Source organism: Callorhinchus milii, unplaced genomic scaffold (genome assembly GCF_018977255.1).
Source record: "Callorhinchus milii isolate IMCB2004 unplaced genomic scaffold, IMCB_Cmil_1.0 Scaffold4, whole genome shotgun sequence".
Lineage (NCBI taxonomy): Eukaryota > Metazoa > Chordata > Chondrichthyes > Chimaeriformes > Callorhinchidae > Callorhinchus > Callorhinchus milii.
In genome coordinates this window covers 50,772,793-50,791,280 of record NW_024704745.1, presented here as the reverse complement: position 1 = coordinate 50,791,280, position 18,488 = coordinate 50,772,793, and the positions used below count along the sequence as shown (strand labels likewise).

Sequence of the window (18,488 nt, the reverse complement as noted above, 5' to 3'; positions counted from 1 at the left end):
ACAAAGCTTTCAATGATGCTCGCAATGGAATAGTGGAATAAAGAAGACACATGGTAGTCTTGGTAGTTTGGTTATAATCCTATAATAATATTCCCTGCATTTGATATAGCAACTTATCACATCTTAAGAGATATCTCAAAGTGCTTTACAGAATATAGTGCAAAGTGACTTGACTATATTTTGGGGGCAAAACACAGCAGCCAAACCCATTATTTTAAAGAAGAATAGAAAGGTTTATCCTGTTGTCGTATCTATTTGAAATACCAATTTTAGCTTTACATTAAATATAAATAGACTCTGAAACAAAATAACTTCATACATGATTTATTTTACATTATGGCTACAATTATCTGATATGCATAAAATAAATCAAACATTTTATTTGCAATGGATTTGAAAAGCAATAAATGATACTTTTAAAAATCCACTTTTAATATACAAAGTTTACGTAATATACACAACTACTCTTTCTATTGTAAATATTTACAAGAATGTTTTTTTCTTGCTGATTTTAATAGTTTTTCAGCTTTCTTGGCACCATGCATCTTAAAATATCCATAACAAATTTAAGCAGCTCGTTCCTGGAATAGCAAGGACATTATCCATCTAAAACTCATTCAGGTAACAATTGTATTGGGTTACAACTGTGACAGTGATATATTTTTGTTTCTCAGCATAGCTTGAATCAACATGTTTCCTTTCAATATTGATGCAACTTATTCTGATTTGCTATATACGTTCCTAAATGAGCTATGCTCATTTGAAAGGCTGTTCAATGACAATACAGAAGGTGGACTGTATACCGTATCTTTCCAAAACCAATTGTACCATTACAAGATCAATCATTCATTAGTTTTTAATCACGTTAGACCTATTGTTATAATAGTGTTCAGGCAGATTTCAAATAAGTGCATCTCCAAAATGCTCATTCAAGCAGATATATTCCCAGCAGGGGAGTTAGAAATATCTGTTTCTTGTTGTCTTGGAGGTAGTGTTGGCCATAAGGCAATCTGTCTAACTGCCCGGCAGAGGACTATAACAGTCAAGTCAGGAGACAGAATTTGGTAGAGTAAATTGCCAAGCAGTCTAAACCCTCAGTCAGTTGACTGAGCATCAAGAATTGTTCCATTCTACTATTAGGTTGTTAAATTGACCTTCATACTTGTGCTAGATATTTAGCATTTTCCCCAATAAAGAAGCACAACCTGATGACTTTAGCTCAGCTTCTCTTTCACACATACATAAACATAGCACATGGCTACATGGATACATATATTGTATAAAACGTATCTTAAAGGTTATAAACAAGGTAGACTCCAATAACTTATTTAATATGGTCAAGATGTCTATGGTAACAGATTGAAAATAACAGACAGTTAAGGTTTAACAACTGCTTGTAGAATGCAGTGAAACAGTTGCCCCGTGAAGCAGGGGAAGTGATTTTGCGTGGGCAGATTCAAGAGGGTACTAGATAAAATTGTGTGGAAGTATTTGAAAATATGACTGGCCCAATGAATGCCTGTACATTTTTATGTTTCTATCAATGCAAAGTTATATACATTGAAACAAGAAGCATAATTGTATATATAGCAAAGATGGAAAGCAGAAACATATTTGGGTGATTATTTACCATTTGCTTCAGTTATTATCAACAAAGAAAATGAAGTTCTGAAATGTTTCATGATACAATTTGACCAAAGCGTTTTGCTAGATATTTACAACCACTGGGATTTTTAGGCATCAAAGTCAAATATATACTAGCACCATGTGGATTCTAATCCAAGGGTCATTTGAGGATAAATCAGAACCTCATAACCGAACGACTCTAAATCTAATGGATTAAACATGAACAAATGCTACAAATAGCCAGCTGCCTCAGGTTGTTCAAGAGATCATTTTATGGTGATGCTAAGAATAGAATAAATGATATCTGAAGATGGACTTTACAATTAAAATGAAGGTTTCTGAACAAATTAAAAGTACTTGACTTGTTTATAGATGTTCTGAAACTGCTCTCTTCCCTTCCCATCCTGGAACTTCTACTTCAGACGTTATAACCATAATTTAGATCCTTTAAAAAATGGCAAATGAAAACATACCCTTTCCATTCACAATTACTTATTTGTTTTGCCAGTCATCATCCATTGCCAAGGCCAACGTAAATGTTGCTGAAATAAATAAATGAATGCCTAAAATAAGATTTCACTAATAATATCATTGGCAGTTGTTTTGATTTTACAGAATAGATTGCTTTATAAATTACAGACATAATTTTAATGCAATTTTCTACCTCAAGGTATTTAAAGGGCAACAACATATAGCGATGTATTGGAGATTAAATAATATTGCAAATAAATTAATTAGAATACAACTTGGCATTTCAAAACAAACCTCATAACATATATCTAAAATGGATACAAAACCAACTGAAGAAAAATACTAGCATTTCCCACTGATTCCACATAATTTATTTTTGTCATTTTTTTAAAAATGCCCAATTTAACAACTTTAAAAATAATTGAACAAATTAGGGTTCCTCTTATTTTTACTGGCCAGAATGAAACTGTTGTTTAAATTTAGTGTATTGGGCTTCTCCAACGACTCAGTCAATAAGAGACTGCCTGCAGCAAAACTGCACATGCACATCCAGATACTCTGTGCAGAGTTATCTGAGGAAGCAGCAAGAGTACCTCAATGTCTATGGATTACGGACGGGGAAAATCGTCAAAGCTTCCAATCCCAATCACCATTAGGAGCCTCTGCTGAAAGTTCATATGTGTCAATCTTGGGTGAGGATTGGACTTGGTTGTAATGCAGCCATGTTGGAATTACCCATTCATATTTCCTGACAGGGTGCCAGCATGAAATATTCGGCCACTTGACCAATGTATCAGAAACTTATAGCCTCTCTGAAATCATACCCCAGTGTGGATTTGATCTCCTTCCATGGTTCTACACTCAAAAACTGTTAAGATACTGCATAAAGGACACTGGAGTAATAAACTGAAGAGTGAAATGGAAGCTTGTCTCGGGTTGAATAGAATGAAAAGGTTATGTTATTGTGACATACACCCATTTTTATTCTCCAATAAAAACAATCTTTGGTATCCACTTATGTTTTTTAACTGATATGGTCAACAGGTCTTGGCATATTCCGATAGAATTATTAAATTCTGAGGAGAGAACAGTTGTTTTAAGAGTACAATGTACTTCTGTATATTGTTAACAGTTGTGTAAATTAATTAGTAACGACAATTTGGTTGGGATTTGGTTTCTGATACTCAGAAAATCTAAAATGGAGTAATGCCTTTCCACTTCCAGGTCACATTCACTTCTTTTCATTAAATCACACAAAGTAATGTGACGACCTTGGGAAAATTAGTATTTTCTCAAAGTTATCCATATTGTTTGATTTCAGATAGAATATTGTATGTCATTCGTCCTTAATCACATCTATTGTACATATACTCAATAACTTATGTAAAAAAAACAAGTGAGTTACAAGCAGCATTCAAGGGGCATTGAATATAATATTATTCCACGTCCCACTGAAATTAATTATAAATAGTATCTTAAACATTGTAACAAAATCAATTTCATGAGCATTAAAAGCTGCAGGAGTTTGTCAAGTCTGAAGACAAGCTTGTAACTGGTTGCTAAGGAATGTTTAGTTAAACTGTTAAGAACTATATGCAGACAAGATGGATATGTACAAAAAGACGATTTATGCATTGATCACTTTTGAAGACTCTTCTAACCCTGAGATTCTTGAAAGGGTTAAGTACCCTGCTCATGGTCCAAGACAGCCTTTTCTGGAGGTTTAGAGGATTTGCAGCATATGCATACAGAGCAGTTAACATGGATACATGTTAATAATTCTTTAGAGATACTGGAAGTGAAAAGCTTTTTACATGGGTGACAAAACTGGTAAAATACAAGCATAAAAAAAATTGCAATGAGGTATCCAATAAACAACTGCAAGACCAACAAGGGGGCACAAATGTAATTATATACATCGGTTTTGAAGAGATACCAGAAGAATACAAGACCAGCATTTTCAATAAATCTTATTAAGTAGTACACAGCTGGTATGTACCAATTGTGGGATTTATTAATCAAATCAGGATCAGTTAGGTTAAGCTGAACTGCTGACCAACAGAATATGTTGATTCCAGCGAAAAGGAATGTGAGACAACACAATACCATTGTTGTACCTAATCTTGTAAATGTTTTTTCTATATTCTCAGGAAAGGGTGATCTACTGTGCCAAAAGAGTATCCACGGGAATAAAAAGAAGATAAAGAAATTAAGAAGCACAACGGGAAGGATCCATATCTGCATGACTGAGCTGAAAAGAACCAAAATAACGACTCTTGTGGCAATCTCGAAGCTTCTCCACAGAAATATGCAGATGTAGGCAGCGGGTTTCACGTTTACATCGTATTCGTCGTACATGAGCTTGATGGCAAGAATATTGCATCGCAAGGCTCCGTATACAATGGAGAGGAGGGAAATGACCATCAGTACACCTGAAATAATAAAAGTATATTTATAGGAAAGAGATTATGGAACAGTCAGAAATTTTAGTGGTTAGGATAAACAAAACACGCCTGTTTGTGGGACACAGCTGTGCGAAATTGGATGCTGCGTTTTGCCCACAAAATATACAGCCAATTCACTTTACAGTATATTCTGTGAACCGCTTTGCGATGTTTCGAAGACGTGATAAGGTGTTATATCAAATGCAAAGATTATTATTATTACAAAACTATTATATTACTTATATTTTGTATATAGAAAGAGATTAAACTGCAGACTTTTTAAATCTGTTACAGAATATAGTGACACTGCTAGTGGGAAGGCCTTCTTAATCTGTTCTTAGTCTGTGGGGTACTCAATTTTCACCCTGAAGAGAATTAGCCAAACTATTTTAGTAAAGTTATTTAAATAACAATACATGTAATAAAGAACTATATAAATAGGTAGAATAAAAGAAACAGAGCAATCTGAGCTATTGTGCTTTTCTATGGTGAGCAAAGGGAGCAGGGCACAAGGCAAGACCATTTGTAATAACTCCTCATTTTGCACCAGTGCCTCATAAATCAAAAACAGATCATTAGTATGAATTGCAATCATTTTCTGTTTTCTAAGAATATGGGTTATGGTTATTGGAGGAGGACAATCAGCACAAGCCAGGACATCGCTGCAGGAGTTCCTCATGGCAAGGTCATTGGCACAACTATCTTCAATTGCTTCGTCATTGACCTTCTTTCCATCATAAAGTCAAGAGTGAGACAGCTGATAACTGCAAAGTGTTCAACTCCATTGCCAACACTTTTGACAATGAAGCAGCCCGTACCATCTGCAGCAAGACTTGGATAGTATCCAGCCTTAGGCTAACAAGTGGTAAATAACATTTGCACCACATAAATGCCAGGCAATAATCAACTCCAACAAGAGAGAATCCCTTTTAATAATCCTTGCATTTGATATAGCGCCTTATCATGTCTTTGAGATGTCTCAAAGCGTTTCACAGAATATATTGTAAAGTGTAGTGACTGTATATTTTGTGGGTGAAACATGGCAGCCAATTGCGAACAGCAGTGTCCCACAAACAGTCATGGATTGAGTGACCAATTTATTATTATTATTATTTTTTTGAAGGAATTATTATCCTTGGAAATAGATCCGCCAATCGATTAACAAACGGGTTCCTACTTACTGCTAAGTAAATAGAGGCGCGTGGAGTAAGGTAACTTGCCCAACATTTCGCCCTGCCGGGAATCAAGCTCAGGTCTCTCGTTTGCAAAATGAGTGGTAGTGAACATCACCGCAGTGAGTTCACGACCGCCAATATTTGGGTGGGAGGTCTATAAAAGTTAGCAAGTTGATAAGAGTGAACAGGGTGGCGGTCTCTGTTAGAGTTACAGAGAGGGGATCCCTGAAAGCTAGCCCACCAATAGTGGGACAGTAGGATAAGCGACATGATGTAGGTTGGTGTTTGCTGTGGAGAAAGTAGTCAAAGCACGTGAGGTTGCAGAAGTTGGGTGGGGCTTGTTTATGGAGGCATTTGAAAGTGAGGACAAGGATTGTTTATCTAATCCACTGGGAATAGGAAGCCTGGGGACGCAAAGGTGTGTGTGGGATGGGGGCAAACAGACTGATGAGCTCATGGAGCCTTGATGCAGGAGATGACACACGGTACAGAGATCCGAATGGCCTGAATCACGTATAGATTGGAGCTGGAGATTCCGGCAAGCAGGACATTGGAATAATAAAACAATGCAAAACAACATCATAGCTTCAAGAGCAGCAAAGAGGCAAGGTATTCTGTCATAAGTGGCACATGTTATAACTTAAATCCTCATCATCTGAAAAGCTCAAGTCAAAACTGATGGAACATTTGTTACTTGCCAGGATGGGAACAGCTTCACCAACACTGAAAATGCTCAATGCTGTCTTGGAGAAAGCAGGTCACTTGATTGGCATATCAGCCTCTCAGGTCAACATCCTTCACCTATCTCACTGATAATAATAATTATCCTTGCATTTCATATAGCCCCTTATCACGTCTTCGCAACGTCTCAAAGCGCTTCACAGAATACACTGTAAAGTGAATTGACTGTGTATTTTGTTGGCGAAATGCGGCAGCCAAGTCCAACAACAAGTCGTGGATGCAGTGATCAAATTTTTTTTTTTGGGGGGGCGATTATAACTCCCAGAAAAGCGATCGGCAAATCGACTCAGAACTGGGTTCCTACTTATTGCTAGGTAAACAGAGACGTGTGGAGAAAGGAAACTTGCCCAATGTTTTGTCCTGCCGAGAATCAAACCCAGGTCTCTTGCTTGCAAGAAGTGTTGTAACTGCTAAACTACAGGACTCCACTATACTACTAATAATAATCCTTGCATTTGATATAGCACTTTTCACATCTTCTAGACATCTCAAAGTGCTTCACAGAATAAACTGTAAAGTGAATTGACTATATTTGTGGGTGAAACGAAGCAGCCAATTGCACACAGCAGTGTGCCACAAACAGTCGTGGATTGAAATGACCAATTTTTTTTTTGAGAGATTATTATCAGGCGTGTGGAGTAAGGAAACTTGCCCAAGGTTTCACCCTGCCGGGAATCGAACCCAGGTCTCTCTCTTGCAATGCAGGTGCTCTAACCACTGAGCTACAGGACTGTGGTTGCAATGTTTACTATCCAGAGTTTGAAAAGGACTGTGGTTGCAATGTTTACTATCCAGAGTTTGTACATGGAATTTATGGAATATGTATTAGTTATTATTTATGAAATGGTAATAGATAGAGGAGTCAATTACTATGGATAGGTATAGCTATAAAGAAATGACACAGGATCATAGGATACTGGACACATTTTTAAAGTTATTTATTAGAGAATCTTGCCGATTTTCAAAAATACCATGCATTGAGTTTAAACTGTGTATTGACATATGTTGTACTTAAAAGCTTTTTTGTGCATGTAATATACTGAAGTCCTGTAGTTTAGTAGTCCTGTAACATGTAAGAGTTCTGTATCTTAGTGGTTAGAGCATTTGGCTGACAAGCAAGAGGACATGGGTTCAATTCCCAGGCGGGGTGAAACATTGAGCAAGTTTCCTTACTCCATACACTTCTGTTTACCTAGCAGTAGGTAGGAACCCAGTTTCAATTGTCTGTCGGATCCCTTCAAAAAATAATAATAATAATTTGTCACTCAATCCATGACTGTTTGTGGGACACTGCTGTGTGCAATTGGCTGCCGCATTTCATTTTACAGTCAATTCACTTTACAGTATTTTTTATGAAGTGCTTTGAGACGTCTCAAAGGCATGATAAGGCGCTATATCAAATGGAAAGATTATTATTTGAAAAAATTCTACATTGAAATGACAGCTATAGTTTGTATATTACTATGTAATACCAACTAGAACAGAACTCATCAGATTATGCTGTAAATGTGTTGAGGTACAAAACATACAATGACTATAATTTATTTGTAATTCCTGTGACATGCTTTTAGATGTTCTCCTGAAGTGAAAAACAAAATCTATCTATTACTTGTTTGCAGCATTCATACATACTTTGAAATTTCAACTTCAGCTCTGAAAGGTACAAAATAACATTGTCTGACTACAAAGGGGTCTATTTTTATAATATTCCTCATAGAATTGCAGAAAATTGGCTTCCAATTTAAGGCTGTATTTAAGATCTTAAATGTTAAGAGAAGGTTGAGATCTCAAGGGTAAAGCTATGAGAAATGTTATCCCTATGATCACTAATTTGTCAATCAATGGAATAGAGTTTGAGCTGAATATACATTGTCATTCAATGTGCCAATATACAGTATAATGTAAGCACCGAACACTATGTCTTCAACAATGTGCACGTATATAGAGTAGGCGCTCTGAACACTATACTTTGACCTGGCAGCTTCTAGTAAGAGTACATACTGGGTTATAATTTGCAGTATTTCTAAAAGAGATTTTTTAATAAGGAACTTCTGTCCACCCCATGGGAATTCTGTGCTGGACAGATAACTTGTCATAGTTAAATTCCCATGGATCGCTTTGATGTACGTCTGGACTCTGCATTTGTGCAAGTTGGATTCCTTGTCAATTAATCCCATTTTAAAAATAGCACAAATTCAACCCATAGTTGCTTTAGCAGGCAAAGTGATTAATGATTAGTAAGATGAGACAAAAAATATTTGTGGAAACAGGGCATCGTTTTCTCCATAAACTGTGCTCATTGACCAAGCCCTGCAGTCACTATCAGGAGAGAGAGACATTTAACAGGTTGGTGACAATTATTTGAGCCACAGTGTATCTCATTGAGCTTTACTTTGCATAGCAAAGCAAACCTCACTGGGAATTCTCTCATCACACCATGTTTTTCTAGGTCAGCTGGGTGTTTGACTATGCAGAACCCCATCACCATGCTTAAGAGTATCCAAATCAAACTGAGAGTTCTATGCATAGAAATTCCAGAGTTGCTTATTGGAATGGAGTCGACACTTTCTCCTGGAAGGATGCATCCTGCTTACCTAATCCTAGGAATTATTACAACAACAACAAAATTACATTTGTAAAGTGTCTTTCATGTCAGGAGCACGTTCCAAGGTACAGGTTGGCAAGAGTTAAGGCTTGGGGACCCCAGAGTGTACATTTGAAGTAAACTGTATAGCTTGCCATTGAGAGAACTGCGTGGCAAGCTTTCCCACTGCTTGTCCAGCTAAGACCATCGAAGGGCTTTGGCTTGCAGAGGTAATGGCAGCTGAGTGGAAAGAGTCCCTGCCCCCAGTGACAGGTCCTCCATTTCAAGTCCTGCTGCTGATCCAGTCTGGCTGTGTTGTCATCAGCAGTGCCCTGGAGTACTGCGCACCCACCTGACTCAGGAAATGGATTACCTAGACCGCCGCAGAGGGTGGGCTCCATTTTGACATTCCATTACCAAACATGTCACCTTAAAGTCACTTCATCTCCAAGAAGACCCCGCCTATCTCCCCTTCACACACACCCCCACCCCACCCTGGCTATCTGTTGGACATTGGTTTTAAGCATGGTGGGAGGACATTTAATCACACAAAGGTGTTACCTTGAAAGTAGGATGCCTTTGAGATCAGACTGTACAGACCAGCTAGCATAAAATAAATGTTTACAATAATAATCGTTGCATTTGATATAGCTCCTTATCAATCAAAACTCTCAAAGTGTTTCAGAGTTTTCAGTTAAGTATAGTGACTGTATTTGTAGTCAAATGTGGCAGCCAATTTGCGCATAACAATATCCCACAAACAGCTTTGAAGTAAATGATATACCACAGACTGTTTTGAAGTAATTTTTTTCTCTGGGGGATTGTTGGACAAAGCACCAAAGGATACGTCCTTCACTTTTCGATAGTGCCATCGAACAAAACGTCCACCTCAACAACAGTTAACTTAATGTTTTATCTGAAAGATGGCACTTTTAACAATGCAGCCCTTCCCCAAAACTACATTAGAAGGCCAATCTAAACTATAAGCTCAAATTCCAGCTATGGGGTTTGAAAGTTTGCAAGTCAGTAGGATTAGCTTCTTTGTTTTTTTAGAAGGCAAGTCTTTTTAGAAGATTCAGAGTTAATGCAAGTTCTAATATCAATATAATAATAATAATCCTTGCATTTGATATAGCGCTTTTCACATCTTCTAGACGTCTCAAAGCGCTTCACAGAATATACTGTAAAGTGAATTGACTGCATATTTGTGGGCGAAACATGGCAGCCAATTGCGCACAGCAGTGTCCCACAAACAGTCGTGGATTGAAGTGACCAATTTATTACTGTTTTTTTTGACGGATTATTATCAGGCGTGTGGAGTAAGGAAACTTGCTCAAGGTTTCACCCTGCTGGGAATCGAACCCAGGTCTCTCGCTTGCAAAGCAAGTGCTCTAACCACTGAACTACAGTGAAGAAGTTATAATTACATTCATTAAACACAAATTCAGTTCAATAACAGGTAACCATTTATAATATTAATCCTTGCATTTGACATCGTGCCTTATATCGTCTTCAAGAAGTCTCAAACTGCTTCAAAGAATATACTGTAGAGTGATTTGAATGTATATTTTGTGGGTGAAATGCAGCAGCCAATTGGGCATAGCAGTATCCCACAAATAGTATTGTGGATTGAGTGACCAAATAATTATTAAAACATTTTTTTAATAATCCACCTCAACAGACAGTTCAAGACACTCACCTCGAGCAGGAGATACATGTTGCTGTTTTACACTAACGTACAGTTGGAGAGTCAGTTGAGGGGCTGAGCCTAGAAAAGCCTGAATCACTGAAGTCCGGTTAAAAGCAGCTCTGTGTGTGAAAATTTTTCCTTCCGATTGGCCCACTTCCTTCTCGATTTCTTCTGAGTAGCCATTTTTTGGCATCTGTTGCTTTCTGATAATGCTGACATAGGGCTCTTCAGCTTTACCATGCTTTAGGTAGATACAGAATGCTTCAAAACCCCTGAAACGTAAAAACATATGGATAAGAAATTTTGAAAGTCTTGTAAACAGGTGACACCCTTTATGGGAATGCTCTGCTTTAATTAATACTGTAAATGCGCCGAGACGCATAGGTACAAGCCATCTCTGCAAAACAGGGACTCTTGGAAATTACTCATTTTCAGGTTTTCCTCCGGCAAAGAATGAAATATTATAGAGCGGACTCGCTTATACCAGATTATACAACCTGGCCCATTCTAGCACTGTTGGACCCATATACAACATTACATATGATAGTGACAGCAGGGTAAAAAATTTGCTTGTCATAAGTTGGCTATCTCCTATTTTCACACCTCCTATTCCTTAGGACATCTTCCCGACGTGAAAGGCCTATACAAATGTAATCGTGTTGTTGTTGTATTTATCTGAACCTATTGTTGCCTCTATGCCTAGTGAAAGTAAATGTAGAACAGCCACTCTGGCAAATCATTTCATACCCTGATAAAATTCTAGAGAAGTTCCCCTGAACCTCTCCTTTTATTCACTTTCACTCTATCTTTTTTGTTCTCTGAATCTCTCTGTGTCTTTCTCACTTTCTGAGTCTCTAACTTTCTGTCTCTCTCTCTCTATGACTTTATTTATTTATTTATTTCTCTATGATTTTCTCTATTTGTTTATTTCTCTGTCTGTCTAACCCTCCATTGTGAAAAGTATAAAGTTATCTTCACACTATCAGCAAAACAAAATTCAATTGGGTGCTTGTGCAAGAGGTCAGTAGAGATGTGATTTTCTGTTGTTAGAAGCTTCATGCACATACACACAAATGATATTTGTTGCTGCTATCTCACAGCCCTATGTTCACAGTCATGTGAGTAATTGATGTCCAGATAACAGTCATTTCCAACTCCCAATATTTTAAAGACCTGGATCAAGTGCCCTTTCAAATATCAATTGTGTCTACATTCTGGATTAGCTGTAAGAACACTGATGCTCTGATTATTGCTGTACATCTCACATTAGTATCAAATTATCTGACGAGTCACTGGGGGCAAGGAATCATCCCAATCAGCTCCTGTTAATCCTGCATGAGAAAGCCGTATCAGGTACAACAGCAGCAAAATTGCATTTGTAAAGCACCTTTCACATCGGGAGGACGTCCCAAGGCACTGGACAGACAATTTCGGACCTGAGCTGGGTCGGGGTCGGGGAGCATGGAGAGCAGGGGATGAAACAGCGGGATTGAAAGCCTGGTCGAAGAGGAAGGTCTTGAGATGGGTTTTGAAGGTGGTGAGGGAGGGGGCGAGACTGAGGGACTGCAGGATGGAGTTCCAGAGGGTGGGGGCAGAGTGGCGGAAGGCCCGCCTGCCAATAGTGGGGCGAGCGAGGTGGGGGACGTGAAGCAGGCCGAGCGAAGAGGATAGTAGGGAGTTAGGAGGTTACAGAGGTAGCGGGGAGCAAGACCATGGAGGGCTTTGAAGGTGAGGACCAGGATCTTGAACATTATCCTCTGTGTGATGGGAAGCCAATGGAGTCGGGTGAGGATGGGGTTGTTAAGGTCACAGAGCCTGGTGTGGTAGAGGACAGGAGGTGCAGAGTTCTGGATGATCTGCAGCCTATGGAGGGAGGAGTTGGGGAAGCTGACAAGCAAGGAGTTTGCATAGTTGAGCCTCAATGTAATAAAAGCACGTCTGAGGGTTTCGGCGGCCTGCCGTGTGAGACAGTGGCGGAGCCAGGTGACGTTGCGGAGGTGGGGAAAGAAAGAGCGGGTCATGGCGCAGGTGTGGGGTAGAAAGGATAGTTGAGGGTCAAACAAGATCCCAAAGTTCCGGACTGGTTACTAAGGTGGAGTGTACATCCATGGATGGTGATGCTGTTAGTGCCTGAGATGAGGAGGTGCTGACGGGAGCCAATCAGGAGAGCCTCGGTCTTGTTGACATTCAACTGAAGAAAGTTAGTTCTCATCCAGGACTTGATGTCTGACAGACATTCTGTCAGGACAACAGTGATTCTGGAGTCAAGGGTGGAGGCAGAGAGGTACAGTTGGGTGTCATCCGCGTACATACATCCGCATATGGGGTGGAAGTTGACCCCATGTTTGCGGATGATGTCACCAAGAGGGAGCATATAGATATTCAAAGGAGGGGAACAAGGGCAGAGCCCTGAGGAATGCAGCATAAGATGGTCCGGGGACTATAGGAGAAGCCGTTTGTGGAGATGAAGTGGAGGTGGCGTAAGAGGTACGATCTGAACCAGTCAAGGACAGAGCCGTGAAGGTTGAGTTGAGGAGAGGCGGTGGACAAGGATAGAGTGGTCGATGGTGTCGAAAGCAGCAGAGAGGTCAAGGAGGACGAGGAGGCAGAGGGAGTCCTGGTCGCAGATGGACAGAATGTCATTTGTCACTTTGATCACGGCTGTTTCTGCGCTGTGGGCGGCACGGAAACCCGATTGGAGGGTTCGAGAAGGGAGTGGCTGGACAGGAAGGAGCAAAGCTGAGAAGCAACAATTCATTCCAGGACCTTGGAAATGAAATGGAGGTTGGAGATGGGGCAGTAGTTAGGGAGTAGAGAAGGGTACAGGGAGGGTATTTTAAGAATAAGAGTGATGACGGGGTTTTTAATTGGATGGGAACAGTACCAAGGACAAGGAGAGGTTTATGATGTCAGTGAGTAGAGGGGCAACGAGGTGGAGCTGGGAGGTAAGGAGAGGCGTAGGGATGGGGTCGAGGAAGCAAGTGGTCAGTTTCATACGGGTTATGGTGGTGATGAGAGAGGAAGGGGAGACAGGTTCAAAGGTGTGGTGGGAGGATGGGTAGGGGCCAGGATGGGAGGAGGAGATGGCAATGGGGTAGCAGATGCAGTGGCAGAGGTAGCTGAGCGGATTCCCTCAACTTTGGAATTGAGGAAGTCCAGCATTACCTCGCAGTTAGCATTTGAGGTGAGGATGGGCGAGGCATGAGCGGGTGGGTGGAGGAGCCGGTTAGTGATAGAGAAGAGGAGCCTGGGGTTGTCCTTAGCCTCCAAGATTGTCTTGGACTAGAACGCCAATTTAGCAGAGGCAAGGGCGGAGGGGTAGGATTTGATATTGTCTAGCCAGATCTGCCGATGGATCATTAATTTTGAGTTTAGCCAGATGCACTCCGCGGAACGCACCAGTGCTTTAAGGGAGCGGAGGTGCCTGGTGTACCAAGGTGATTTATGTGAATAGAAAACGGTTTGGGAGAAGAGGGAAGCAAGAGAATCAAGAGTGGGGGAGAGGGAGCTGTGGAGAAGAGTGACCGAGGAGACTAGGTCATTGCGGGAGGACGCCCAGTGGGGAAGGAGTACAGATGACTCCATTAGGTAGAGTGGTTCTAGTTGGACAAGCTTGGAAAGTTTGCTGGAAAGTGTATCAATGGCAAGCTATGCGGTTCCAGCTGATTAGACTCCAGCAGTACCCCATTGTACACACTGGCGTCCCCAAGACTTGTCTCTTACCAACCTGCACCTAATACTTTCAGGAATTAGGTAAGCAGGATGTGTCCCTCCAGGGAGAGAGAGCACATTCCATTCCAACAATCTCTCTCCAGAATTTCCATTTGTAGGTGGCATGCATGGAATTCTCAATTTGGTTTGGTTACTCCTAAGCCTGGTGATGGATTTCTGCAGGTCAGCCACCAAGCTGACCAAAAGAAAAAAATATATATCTTTTCCCAGTACTGGTAAATCAAACTAAAAATGGCTGCACACTTATTTTTTGTTCAGGCAAGTGTCTGACACATGTAGAAACCCACCACCATACTTAACAATATCCAAACCAAATAGAATTTCCTATCAGTGTTCCAAGACTGTATCCTGTGTGAATGGCACTATAAAAATGCAAGTTTCTGTATGCATGTCACCTATGCTCGATAATTTCCCTTTGTGTGGAATGGTGTGCAATCTCTGCTTAATTCTGCATTAGATCCTATGGGATCCTCCCTGCGTAAGGGGCACTATAGAAAATGCAAGGTGTTGTTAACTAATTCTGAAGAGTATTAGGTGCAGGTTGATAAAAGCCAATGCTTAAGTGCATGTTGGGATACTGTTGGAATTTAACCCATTAAACCTGCATAGCTTACCATTATGGCCACTGTCTGGAAGCTTTCTATTGCTTGTCTTACTTGGATATTGGATAAACCTACCCTAAAGGGCTTTGGCTTGCAGATTTAAAAGGAACCTTCCCAGTAGGAAGAAACCCTCGCCTTACTTTCTTACATCACCCACACTTCAAACCTGCTATTAAAGCCTTGGGTATACGATATAAGCAGAAAGAATTGTAGTGTTTTACAGTAGCCTCTCCATTTTCCTGGAAAGCTACTGTGATTGTTTTTTCAGTCAGCCTGCACTGAAAGATAAACAATTTTCTAGGTGGAGGCCAGAATGAAAGGTCCTTCATGCTGTTAGACACGCTTGAATATCCACACAGCAACGGCTGCCCGCACAATACACAGAGGATTAACAACCCAGTGGCAATCAAATCATTCTATGAAAGAAAATGTCAAAGACTATTATGTGAAACATTATTTTTGTTTGCAATTGCTCATTGATTTAGCCCTACACTCAATACACGCCCACCCACCATAAATTTTTCTAACGGTTTATAGATATCCCTATTGGCGTTATTATCTACATGTGTTCTAATACAAAAAAATGTTTTAAATGTATTTCAATTGTAACTATCTTTGAATTGTATTACATTTGGTGCTAATTCTTCCATAACGACAAGACATTGCTGCTCAAACTCCAGCGCTGGTCCATAACAAATGATTATTCACAAATGATGCAAGCAGATGGACAAGACCATTGTCCTAATTTTTGGGGTCAGCCTGGTGTCTGACACATGCCGAAACCCATGACCGTGCTTAAGAGAATCCAAACCATTGTTCTGAACAGTTTGGGCAAACGCGCGGGGAGAAGGCTGCCATTTCTAATATTCCGGACCCTTGCTATAGCCGCGAGAAAGCTAGGAGAAAATATAATCTCTCCATTTCTGGTTCACCAGAGACTCCTGCACATGTCTCTTTCGTGTGATGAATGATCTCTGTAATGCATTATGCAGCGATGCTCCAATTTGGCCTCACCAGCCTCCTGTTGTTACAGAGTAGTCCACAGACAGCAATGAATGATTAAACATCGGTTTGGTACATGGGCACATGATTCTCGGTGTCAATTTTTTTACACACACATACACATACACACACACACACACACATACACATACACAGGCAACTTACACACTTAGCAACTTAGCCACCAGAACCATTTAACATTTCAAACATCAGAATAATACGACGGCCCCATCCACCATCGACATATGTCGAACTACATTTATCTCCAGCGATAAAGAAACACTGGATATTTTCCAGCACAAGTGACAGTGTGCATTTATTTACTCTGCCATTTAAATGCCTTACGTTTCGAATACAGTAGGGAAACGATGGCCGCGTAACATGTTAACAGGGGAGGGAAAAAAAAACACCTTTATTAATTGAAATCTACATGCACGGGAAGCAATAACCACAATATTTCTGGTCCAGCAATAATTCTGATCATAATTCGCAGCCTCGCCATTCGTATCACAGCATCGCCCGCGATGAGGGAGGGCGATCGATGCATGTTACGAAGTCGGGAAGGATCTGACAACCATCGCGTCTCAACGTTGTGCTCTGCGGGTCCATTACACGAACCAAAAAAACAGCAGCAACAAGAAAAGCATTGGTTCCCGACCCTTTAAACCCCATCCGAGATCTGCATTCTGCTTTGCATCCAAGTCACACGTGCACTCCCATCCCAGCGCCCCCTCACACCCAGACACCGATGGGGATGGGGATGGGGATGGGGGTTGGGGATGGGGGTTGGGGGGAGACCCAGTACATCACCGCTGGTTTCATTGCCTCTGGTAGATGCAAACTCGCCTACCTGACAAACGGTCCCAGCAATAAGAGGTGGAGGAACAGTATCAGGGGTCTATCTTTACTCAGGTCCCTGTGAACGAAGGTTAGAGTGAGCTGGACCAGCACCGCCGGCACCAGAGCGAAGAGCAGTGTCAGCCCCTGCCAGATCTGGTCTCCGTTGGATTTGTAAGTGGTGCTCAGACACAAGGCTGCGATCAGCTCTGCACCGAACAGAAAGACCGACACGAAGATACCGCCCGGGGGTTTCATCCTCAGCGCATCAAGTGGGAAATGATTCACTCCTCTGTGCAAAGGCTGGAGACATCCATCACGTCCAGCCCTGTTTGTCGCCGAGCCGCTGCGGATGCAGGAGATGGTTTGAGAGCCACATGTAGTCAGTGATATTTCCACTAGGGGGAGACTTGAGGAGCCCTCTCCTCCTCCTCCCTGGAGGGCACCAGCCTCGGGGGCAGTGGTTCGCCTGATCTCTTTCCCCGATCAGTGCTGTCTGCACATTGCAACCGTGTGAAGCGACACCTACATTTCACCGCAAGCGAACCGGTGACACAGAACCACAGGAAATAAGCCCCGAGCGACGTGTACAAAGCGGCATTGCCCACCTCCAAAATAATGCTGTTGGTACTAAGAGGCCAATTGGGAAATGAAAATAGTTTGGTCCAGAGGCTGGACCTGTGCCCCTGATGCTGCCCGGGTGGGCAGAGTTTGTACAACAGGGAGGGCAGCGGATTATTGCATCACATTCATCCAGTGCTGTGGGTAATAAATCACAGTGATGTCATGACTCCAGACCTATGTGGAACTCTCAGTGTGGTTTGGATACTCTCAGGCCTGTGTGGATGGGTTTCCTCCTGCGGCTCAGATTCCCGGCTTGCCAAAGCGATTGACTAAACGCGTGATACATTTGTCATCTGATTTTCTTTCTCTCCTCCCCCTCTCTCCTTTCGAGAACATGCGACTTATGCTGTTTTTTTGGTTCCGTGGACGTTGGCCGCCCTTTGGCGCCTTACCCAAATGTCCTCTCATTTACAAAGCTAAACGGTATATATATGTTGTCAGACTAGTTAATTGGCGAAGGGTGGAAACAGCCTGATCCTGATCTTATCCAACATACACTCTTTCCAGTAGAGTTTGCTGAATAGTAATCAGAAATAAGTATGAAAAAGTAATCAGGAATAAGTTCCAGCCCAGGTCCCTGAGGTCAATATACTACCACAGGTGAGATAAGAAACTCAGCACAGCCTGGGAAACTTAACCCTGCACCTTCCCAGTAACTCAGTTCTAGACTGGTCAATGTTGATGAAGGTAATTGGAGTAAGGGAGAGGAAGGTTTGTTATCTAACTTTCTACAGATTTTGACTTTTTGTTTAAATAAGAAAGGAAACTAAATGAAATGTATTATGTACAGATTAAAATATTTGCTTTATTTATTACTTAGAACTGACTAGATTGTCTTCTCCAGTTCTGCCCATTCCTATGTTTATTTATTTCCACCCATTATAAAGCTCCAATAGCTAAAATGAACAGGCAACTCTGAACTAATAATCCTTGCATTCGCATTTTGATAAAGCACCTTTT

General features: G+C 41.0%; 1 protein-coding gene across 1 annotated transcript; it reads right to left on the bottom strand.

Annotated features, from left to right (window-relative positions):
- Positions 1-3,777: 3,777 nt before the first annotated feature.
- Positions 3,778-17,168, bottom strand: xk (X-linked Kx blood group (McLeod syndrome)). Its single transcript, XM_007903470.2, has 3 exons — positions 16,918-17,168; positions 10,741-11,003; positions 3,778-4,529 (listed from the first exon to the last, which is right to left on the bottom strand). Exons 1-3 carry the CDS (start codon positions 17,160-17,162, stop codon positions 3,778-3,780), a joined length of 1,260 nt encoding a protein of 419 aa, XP_007901661.1. The 5' UTR covers positions 17,163-17,168.
- Between the last annotated feature and the right edge of the window lie 1,320 nt (positions 17,169-18,488).

Excerpts from the sequence above, each read along its gene's own strand:
- xk (XM_007903470.2), bottom strand. The coding sequence starts at position 17,162 with ATGAAACCCCCGGGCGGTATCTTCGTGTCGGTCTTTCTGTTCGGTGCA. Across the intron at positions 11,004-16,917 it reads TTGCTGGGACCGTTTGTCAG|GGGTTTTGAAGCATTCTGTA; the intron begins GTAGGCGAGTTT and ends TTTACGTTTCAG. Across the intron at positions 4,530-10,740 it reads ACATGTATCTCCTGCTCGAG|GTGTACTGATGGTCATTTCC; the intron begins GTGAGTGTCTTG and ends TTATTATTTCAG.